Source organism: Lactuca saligna, chromosome 8 (assembly GCF_052625555.1).
Source record: "Lactuca saligna cultivar CGN05327 chromosome 8, ASM5262555v1, whole genome shotgun sequence".
Lineage (NCBI taxonomy): Eukaryota > Viridiplantae > Streptophyta > Magnoliopsida > Asterales > Asteraceae > Lactuca > Lactuca saligna.
Window position 1 is genome coordinate 88,493,558 of NC_136424.1, and position 10,445 is coordinate 88,504,002.

General features: G+C 41.0%; 2 protein-coding genes across 2 annotated transcripts; both read left to right on the forward strand.

Moving 5' to 3' along the window:
- The first annotated feature begins 269 nt into the window (after positions 1–269).
- On the forward strand, positions 270–899 carry LOC145009864 (uncharacterized). Its single transcript, XM_078968493.1, has one exon. The coding sequence runs from the start codon at positions 270–272 to the stop codon at positions 897–899; it is 630 nt and encodes a 209-aa protein (XP_078824619.1).
- A 7,683-nt stretch (positions 900–8,582) lies between these two features.
- LOC145009865 (uncharacterized) lies at positions 8,583–9,197 on the forward strand. The gene has a single exon (XM_078968494.1). It carries the CDS (start codon positions 8,583–8,585, stop codon positions 9,195–9,197), a length of 615 nt encoding a protein of 204 aa, XP_078824620.1.
- The last annotated feature ends 1,248 nt before the right edge of the window (positions 9,198–10,445 follow it).

The window sequence follows — 10,445 nt, forward strand, 5'->3', positions numbered from 1 at the left end:
TGGGCGATCGAACTGGGAGAGCACGACATAAGTTAGAACCCAAGGACAAGTATTAAGGGACAAGCGCTAGCCGATTTCTTACTAGAAATTCCAGACGGTGGGGACCCGACCAAAGAGAAAGTGTGGGGAGTTGAAGGGGCCTCGGCTGATAACACTTCATGGACTTTTATACGGATGGGGCATCTAGCAGGGAAGGCTCAGGGGCGGGGCTGATCCTGACCAGCCCGGAAGGAGAAGAGGTAACCTACACCCTCCGTTTTTATTTCCACATGTCAAACAATGAAGCGGAGTACGAAGCAGTGCTCGCAGGATTGCGTTTAGCTAAGCAGATGGGTGCGAAAGTTGTAACGACCCTAACCGACTCGAGGCTAGCAGTAAACCAGGTTAATGGGAGTTTCGAGGTAAGAGATCATAGGATGGGAAAGTATGTAAAGATGGTGAAACAATTGGTAGGATCATTCGGGAAGTTTACAATCAAGCAGATACCTAGGAGTGAAAACAAGAGGGCAGATGCTTTAAGTAAGTTGGCATCCACGTGCTTCGACCACCTGTCGAAGAAGGTCCTGGTAGAGGTACTCCGTGAAAGAAGTATAGATGAGCAGCAGGTGAACGCCCTAGCCCCAGCCGGGCCCACGTGGATGACATCGTTCCGAGAATACCTACAGAGGGGGGTGTTTCCAGACGACGATGGCGAGGCTAGGAAGATACGTATAAAATCGCCTTCGTATGCAATGGTTAACGGAGAATTATACAAGAAAGGGTTCACGACCCCATGGCTAAAGTGTATGGATCAATCCAAAGGGAGAGAGTTGTTACAAGAAGCACACTCAGGACAGGTAGGTGCACATGAAGGGGCACGGGATTTAACGGGCAAGGTGTTGCGAATGGGGGCATACTAGCTGACGATACAGCAAGATGCGATAGAAATGACCAGGAAATGTGGGGAGTGTTAGTCTTACATCCCATTCCAAGCGAACCCCCCCGGTGCCAATGCATAACATATCCAGCCGGTGGCCATTCTACCAATGGGGCATAGATATAGTAGGTCCATTCCCAGAAGCGCCAGGAAAGCTAAAGTATATGGTGGTGACTGATGTGCACGAAAGTACCCATTAATTTTAATATTTATAACCTAACAAACTTAGACTAACTATGCACTTATAGGCAGTGTACCTAGTCAGATTACAGTATCGCTTAGGTAAGTCGGGTGTCGATCACAGGGATCGGTGGATTAATTTAATATATTTGATTATAGGTTATAGGTCACACGAAAAGAATAAAAGAAATAGTTTAATAAATCTCAAACTAATAATTAATTAACAATTCTCGATAAACTAACAGGAAAACAAATCTCTTCAGGTACTTTGGTTTAGACAAGTTACACCTTAAAAACATAGACAATTGCATACACAAAGTTATTTATTCATGTTCACCGATTCCTAAAATGATTAGATTCGCATTCACTATAACTAATGCTTTAGCAAATAAGTTAATTCAAACAGTGATCAATTGCTTAAACTAACATGCTTCCTAGTGTTCAGTTCGTATCAAGCAAGACTTGCAAATATAGTTAACCAAATTAGACATTCAATTAACCTCTTGTTGATGGTCATCAAACAATGCTCACACATTAACTTACTTATTCCCATGTTAATCCTAGTTTCACATTCGTTATTCCTAGACTTATATTCTCGACAGTCATCAAAATCATAAGAGACAAGCAATCAAGCATATGTTCATACAACTCAATTCACTTAACAATTAATGGAAAATAATCATCATTAATACATAAGGATCTTTTAACAAGCTTGGCAAGATAAATTAAACACAAACAAACTATTCAATATAGCAATTAGTCTAATAATCAAAGCTTTATTCAATCATAAACACAAAGTAAAAGGTTTTTACACCCAAGTCAGAAACTAAATACAAAATAGTAACACAATGGAATGCTAATCATGGTCACGTTAACAGCCCATAGGATTACCGACACGTATCCGCTCTCCAACCCTTCCGATCTCTGCTCCTGTTAGCTTAACGGCCTTCCGGCCGCCTTCTAGACCCTCAAAACGGCTTAACAGAGGTTAATTATCGACTAAATTAGGTTAGAAGTCGAATCCCCCCTCCTGGTTAGCTGAAAATCGACTTTTAAAGCCTTTGTAGCCGACTTAAGTACGCTGGGCGTACATAGGATTACGCGGGGCGTACAAAGGATCACTACGCGATTGAAGTTATCCGAAGCCAACCAGTACGCGGGGCGTACTCTTTAATTACGCGCAGCGTACGTCACTTTTGGGCACTACGCTGGGCATAATGCGAAGTTACGCAGGGCGTAACCCACTCCTTCAGCATTTTTAATTTCTTTTAGCTCCTAAGTCCGGTTTCCGCTTCAGTCTTTTCTTTTGTGCTTTATCGACAACGAACAACTGCAAAACATAATTCAAAGTATTATGAGTACTTTTTAGTTCTAAAATAGAATAAATAAGGCCAAAATATTAAAATAAAGTGCATAAAAATATATATAAAAATACACATATCAAAATACCCCACACTTAGCCTTTGCTTGCCCCCAAGCAAATTTACTTTTATTTTACCAATATTGCACTAAACAATCCATTTAAAACTCAGCCATTATACCAAGACCTCAACGTATGCATTTATGTCTAAAATTTTCCTAAAGTACCCCCCATACTTTTAATACTCACAATCTTTATAAACACTTGCCCACTTTTTCTGAACAATGCTCATTTTATGCAACCCTCCGAATCCATCTACATAAAACCTCCTAACCTCAAGGTATTTTTAGTTGAGCAACCTAAGCATACATAATCTAGAATTACAATTTATGATACCACTATGGAGCTTTTTAGGAATTCTTCACTTTCTTGACAATTTGATCTTTGATTTCTTTGAATTCACCACCTTATTTGATTTGATTTCTTGGTATCTTCAACTTTTTGAATTTCTTGGAATTTTGATCTTTTGATCTTCACTTTATTTTCTTCAAAATTCTTCAAACTTTTTCGTAATTCTCTCTCTCTCTCTCTCTCTCTCTCTCTCTCTCTCTCTCTCTTTTTTACATGTACCTCTCTTTTTTCACTCAAAACCTACGTGCTTAAGCAGAGGCGCTCAACCTCAACCTTTATTGGTTAATGATAATAATTTTCCTGGATACATTTTAGGTTTAGGCTGCTAAACATATTGCATCCTTCAAATCGAGCGGGGTTATGTTTTTGCTCCATGATTTCACTAAAATAAAGGAAGCCACAAATGTACTATAACGTATATTGACACAACTAAACATTTGAGTTCTCATCGGATCATTCCATACAATATTAGCAAAATCTTAAATTATCACTAGATTTTTCTAAATTAAACTATTATTTCAAGTTTTCTTCTTTTTTTTTCTTTTTTTTTTTTAAATTTCCCTAAATCTAGCAATTTCCAATTATTATTTCATTTTAATAATTTACTTTTACCGACCCCCTACCCCACACTTATTTCATACAATGCCCTCATTGTATGCTAAAACAAATTAAGAACATAAAAAGAGAGAAAAAGGAATAGACTCCCCTGGGTAGTTGTGGCAAGATCGAATGGGGCTGCTACAGGTTGCTTCAAATATTGCTGAAAAACTGAAAACTGGAACTGCTGCTTCTGAATTTGCCGAAAAATAAAATCAAGACCGCCATCTTCAAAAAATGTGGTGCAAAAGATCGTAAACAAATGCAATGTATCATAACCATGACGTGGGAAAGTGTCGACCACATCGTCTCGTCAAGAATGACATCCTCTTCTCGCGAGGAAAAATCCCCCACAACATAGGAAAGTGTCAACCATGTCGTGGCAGCCGGGATGATACTTCTTCCTCGCGTCGAAATACAACTCTAATAAATATGCACCCCACACTTATGACAAATTGTGGGTCTTGACTATAATCTTCGAACTCTCACACGGCTCTCTCTAGCAACAGTCGGACCTAGCTGCTGAACTTACTGCCAGCATCCTAAGGGCGAAAATTCTGCAGAGATCTAAACAACCAAAGAGCATCAACATGGAAAACAAAAGTAAAACAAACTAAATTAAAGATAAATTACACACCAAATAAAAATACTTAACTAAACTAAAAATAACAGAAAATAAAAATAAAAATAAAAAGGATAACTAAATCACTCATCATCTCCATCATCTTGCTGCAGTGTCCCAGAAGTACCGGCCCCATCATATCGTGACTGAAATGGTGGTGGGTAGGGAACCGAATACTGAAACCCCTGGTGGGAAAATAATGCGTTCAACACATTCCTTTGCCACTGCTGCTGCCTATCCACATGTGCAACATACTCACTAAGGTTCTGGACCCTCATGTCAAGACGATCAATGCCCTGAGCTAGGAAGCGCATATCAATCTCCGGCTCAGGTCCCTGCTGCGCTCCCCGAGGAGCAGGTCTACGCCGCGGGACCCGTCTCGGCTGTGGCTCGGTGGCACCCTCCTCATCCGCCACATCATCTGCTCGTACTCTCAAGACACCATCTCCACCCCGCTCCAATACACGCATCGACTCTAACAGCTGAAGACTCATCGGCCTCATGTCGTGGAACACCATCGATCTCGTGATCTCACGGGTCAGCAACTGATATGACCGGGCTAAACGCGTGATAAAATGCCCTCCGCAAATCGGGTTGTCCCCCCGAAGTCCCCTGGCCCTCCATCCCAAATATACAACTAAAGCAACTGGAAGGTTCAGGTGCCTCCCTAGAGTAACAAGCGCCCATAGGAAATACAAGTCCGTCGAAGGTACTCTCTCACTATTCTTGTGATGCGTGAGAGACATAGAAATCAACCGGTGCAACATTCGGTAGGTAGTAGACCGAATCATCCCCCCTCGTGCGGTAGATGGTGTATAAACTGCCCCTGTAATCTCGACCCAAAAAGTGTTCTCGTTATAGTCATCTGGCCGCTCCGTAAAACAATCAGCAAGGAATACTGGGAAGTGGACACTCCTCATCTCATCGGCTGTGTAAATACCCACTCGAGTCGCAAGCTCTACCACGCTGCATTCCCGGCTCACTCCCCCCAGTCTGAAGGCAAAAGCTGTCTTGTCATCGGGTGCCTTCCTAGGATCATAGGAAACTGTAGCGTAGAACTCCAGCAAAAACTCCCGATAAACAGGCTCCTGGATCCGGAACAAACGTGCCCATCCCTGACACACAAACAAGTCCACACCACTCGCATCCAAGTGTGTGTATTGCAAAAATCCTTGGATCAATGCAGCAAGCCCAGTCCTGGTAGCCAATTCCCAATCGAATGATGATGCTATATCAATCTCTTTGGTGAGAAGCAAGCTCAAGTTGGTGACATAACGCGCCCGGGTAGCATCGTTCAGCGTTTGCGGAAATTGTAAAAAACGATGGTCGGTCACATCCTCGGGTGGGTTGGTCCTTTGCGTCCTTCGAGCCATAATCTGCACAAATACACACAAACACAAAACCAAACACAATTTCACAGAATTAACAACTTTTTAAACCAAAGGAATTGGGGTTGGGTAAGGTCTGTACGTTGGGCGTACATCCAGCGTACGCTGGGCGTACGTCCAAATACACGAATCCGTGTTCCAGTCCTAATCCATACCCAAATAAACACAGCAGGGGCAACAACACAATTAATTTTTGACATCGCGTGGTCCAAAGGCAGTAGGAAAAAATCGGGACCACCCTTAAAAATCAATCCCCATAATCTCGTGTCTATTCAAAATTAACAACCACTTAATCAGGGAAACTGTATAGTCAAGATTCGAAGTTTACAGGGCTACGCTTGGCGTTCGTCCCTGAGGTCAAATTGATGGGTGTGGAATGGTATTAAGACCAAATTAGGTCCTAGGGTTTAGTTTATTAACCGAAATCGGTCCATTCAAGTGGTAATCAGAACAAATCTTGGCAAAATCGGCCGTAATTCAAGAAACCATAAACCCTAGATTTCAAACAAAGGCTAAATGCAGCCAATTTCGTCGATTTAAACCCAAATCCAGTATATTGAGTACCCGATAAACTTACTTGTGTATCAAATTTGACAAGAAATGAAGAAGAATCGAAAAGCTTGGAGGGAGTTGCTGTCACAGTTCGTGTGCGAAGGGGAGTTGTGAAAAGAATAACAAAGAAGTCAAAGGGTCAAGAGATATACCTGGTCGCTGCTTTACGCAGGGCGTAATGCGAAGTTACGTGGGGCGTAACCCCACCTCCTTGAAAATCCATACGCGATCAGATGTTGAATTACGCTTGGCGTAATATAACTTACGCGGGGCGTAAGTTTAAATGAAAATTTTCTTTCTTTCTTTAATTTAACTTCCTTTTCTTTTAATTATTTAATTAAGGGACTTAAACTTAATTATTATTTTTTTTCTTTTTAATTTCTTCAGCAAATGACTTTCCGATGAGTGAAGAGAAAAAAAAAATAAAAAAAAATATGAGACGTCATAATCACTTATCTTTGTCGAGATCAAACATAAACGGTTGATCAAAAACCTTTGCATGCAAGAATTGGTTTACGAAAATACCCTCTTTCGGGACCCGTTAGAATATTTCCTTTGTTTTCCTTGCACCTTTAACTAAAAGCGGAACAATAAGTGACCTAACTAGTCAAGAATAGCTAGAGCTCGGTCTTCCACTTAACCACCACAATACGCCTCGCTATAATACGCCTCATGGATTGAGTTGGACAAATCAACAAAGTAGTAGGCTAAGCAGGTCAAGAATTCCCTAATCGCTTTCATTCTCGAAACCCATGCAAAAAGTAAAGTCAAGCAATGTGTACAATCCCAAATTCCTGCAAATAAAAACAAGAACCTTCCCGACAAGCGAAATGATATCATCGAAAATCAAACTAAAAATAAAAACTAACTAAAAACTAATAACGAATAATCAAATAAACTAAACTAATGACAAGCCGTTCCTCGGAAACGGCGCCAAAAACTTGATGTGCACGAAAGTACCCATTAATTTTAATATTTATAACCTAACAAACTTAGACTAACTATGCACTTATAGGCAGTGTACCTAGTCAGATTACAGTATAGCTTAGGTAAGTCGGGTGTCGATCACAGGGAATGGTGGATTAATTTAATATATTTGATTATAGGTTATAGGTCACACGAAAAGAATAAAAGAAATAGTTTAATAAATCTCAAACTAATAATTAATTAACAATTCTCGATAAACTAACAGGAAAACAAATCTCTTCAGGTACTTTGGTTTAGACAAGTTACACCTTAAAAACATAGACAATTGCATACACAAAGTTATTTATTCATGTTCACCGATTCCTAAAATGATTAGATTCGCGTTCACTATAACTAATCCTTTAGCAAACAAGTCAATTCAAACAGTGATCAATTGCTTAAACTAACATGCTTCCTAGTGTTCAGTTCGTATCAAGCAAGACTTGCAAATATAGTTAACCAAATTAGACATTCAATTAACCTCTTGTTGATGGTCATCAAACAAGGCTCACACATTAACTTACTTATTCCCATGTTAATCCTAGTTTCACATTCGTTATTCCTAGACTTATAATCTCGACGGTCATCAAAATCATAAGAGACAAGCAATCAAGCATATGTTCATACAACTCATTCACTTAACAATTAACAGAAAATAATCATCATTAATACATAAGGATCTTTTCACAAGCTTGGCAAGATAAATTAAACACAAACAAACTATTCAATATAGCAATTAGTCTAATAATCAAAGCTTCATTCAATCATAAACACAAAGTAAAAGGTTTTTACACCCAAGTCAGAAACTAAATACAAAATAGTAACACAATGGAATGCTAATCATGGTTACGTTAACAGCCCATAGGATTACCGACACGTATCCACTCTCCAACCCTACCGATCTCCGCTCCCGTTAGCTTAACGGCCTTCCGGCCGCCTTCTAGACCCTCAAAACGGCTTAACAGAGGTTAATTATCGACTAAATTAGGTTAGAAGTCGAATCCCCCCTCCTGGTTAGCTGAAAATCGACTTTTAAAGCCTTTGTAGCCGACTTAAGTACGTTGGGCGTACATAGGATTACGCGGGGCGTACAAAGGATCACTACGCGATTGAAGTTATCTGAAGCCAACCAGTACGCGGGGCGTACCCTTTAATTACGCGCAGCGTACGTCGCTTTTGGGCACTACGTTGGGCGTAATGCGAAGTTACGCGGGGCATAACCCACTCCTTCAGCATTTTTAATTTCTTTTAGCTCCTAAGTCCGGTTTCCGCTTCAGTCTTTTCTTTTGTGCTTTATCGACAACGAATAGCTGCAAAACATAATTCAAAGTATTATGAGTACTTTTTAGCTCTAAAATAGAATAAATAAGACCAAAATATTAAAATAAAGTGCATAAAAATATATATAAAAATACACATATCAGTAACCGTGGACAACTTCACAAAATGGATCGAAGCGGAGCCACTGGCGTGCATATCGGGTAGACACATGATAAAATTCGTATGGAAGAGCATCATGACAAGATTTGGGACACCTAAAGTTCTTGTCAGCGATAACCACCTACAGTTTGCTGAGAGCCTGTTCAGAGAATGGTGCACCACCAAAGGGATAAGCCAACGTTTCACATCGGTAGCACACCGCAAGCGAACACACAGACAGAGGTATCCAATCGAACCATTGTGAATGGAATCAAGAAGAGGTTGGGCAAAGCAAAAGGGAATTGGGCGGAGGAGATATCGATGGTGCTGTGGTCGTACAAAACTACACCACGAACAAGCACGAAGGAAACCCCTTTCAGCCTGACGTATAGGATAGAGGCCATGCTCTCCATGGAGGTGGCAGTGAACACACTGAGGGTGGCCAACAAGGATGAGGAAAGCAACACACAAGAACTAAGGATAAACCTGGATATCCTAGAGGAAAAGCGTGAAAAATGTGGAATGCGCCAAGCTGCATACAAGCATGCAACAGAAAGGTACTACAATCAAAGAGTAAAGGAAAAAGCGTTCAGAGTTGGTGAATACGTTTTGAGGAAAAATGAAGCAAGTCGAGCCCATCCCCAAGGTAAGTTGGGCCCAACATGGGAAGGCTCTTATAGAGTCACACAAGCAAACAGGAATGGTGCATATGTGTTAGAAACAATGGAAGGAAGGCAGATTCCAAGAACGTGGAGCGCTAGGAACTTGAAGAAGTATTTCTTTTAAACAAGAAGGAGGGAAAGAGACGCAATCCCAGCTGATCGATGTGTTGCTTAGTGTAGCACATCCCAAGTACTTAGAGTACATATGTCCATGCTTAGTGACATGAGTTTAATACTTAGTGTATTTAAAAGTCCGCGGTCAATGTAGAATGATAATGCAATTGCTGATCTTTGATACTTAGTGTATTAATTTATAACGATTGAATGTTCACATGCAAAACTCGATCGTTGGGTGCTAAGAGCGCCCAATACCGACACTTAGTGTCTCAACGATAGCATGGGAAAAACGAAATTCCTAGCACATCAGGGCGTTGTATCTCTTAAATAATGTATAATAAACAAGCAAGCAAACGATAACTAAAGCGAGCAAAAAACAGACAATGCTTAGAGCTTACAAAATACGCATCCAGGAAAATAAAACATTGTTTTTAAAAGTCCAAACATTACACAAGACAGAAGCATCAAAACCTAAATCAACTAAGAAGATAAATTTTTACACCCCAGGAGGTGTAGCACACGATGTCGGGGCACCCTCCCCAACATCCTCTCCATCACCCACAACCACCACACCAACATTAACATCACCAATACCTGCTCCAACACCGTGATCACCTTCACCACTAGCCTCACCATCCTTACCATTCCCCCCCCCCCCCGCATCAACCTCAACTACCGGTACAATTTCCTAACCCAACACACTTTCTGGAGTACCTTCAGAACCACCAAAAGAACATAACTCCCGAAGACCTTCAATACCTAACTCCCCCAAACCCAACAGAGATGCATGATCCATACTGGAAAAAGACAAAAGAACATCGTTTACACTAACCGCAGGACTAACCGAAGAAGCACCAGCAACTACCTACCCACCACCAACACCAACATAAGTCTTCTAAAGGGACTCAACTCCAGCCACAAACGCAGCATGGCGGATGAGGCTTATGGCATTGGTAAAATCGGGATGATCAATCAACTTATCAACAATACGAACAACACCAACACGCACCAACCAATCCAGGTCTCGACGAGAAGCGCCCACATCCGACTGTAGCGACGACACAAGATTGTCACGATCAACGACATCACGCTCAAGACTCTCCACCTGAATCATCAAACCCTCATTCATCTATGTGAGGGAGTCAACCTTGGCCTCCAACACTACTCTGGCTTCATCAAGGACGTTTTTCTCAGATGCTAGCAACTTGTACTTATTCTCAGATAAACAAATATCATCACCAAGCTCGCTAAGACG

Bases quoted from the DNA above. Each gene is read 5' to 3' on its own strand.
- LOC145009864 (XM_078968493.1), top strand. From the start codon at position 270: ATGTCAAACAATGAAGCGGAGTACGAAGCAGTGCTCGCAGGATTGCGT.
- LOC145009865 (XM_078968494.1), top strand. From the start codon at position 8,583: ATGGTGCACCACCAAAGGGATAAGCCAACGTTTCACATCGGTAGCACA.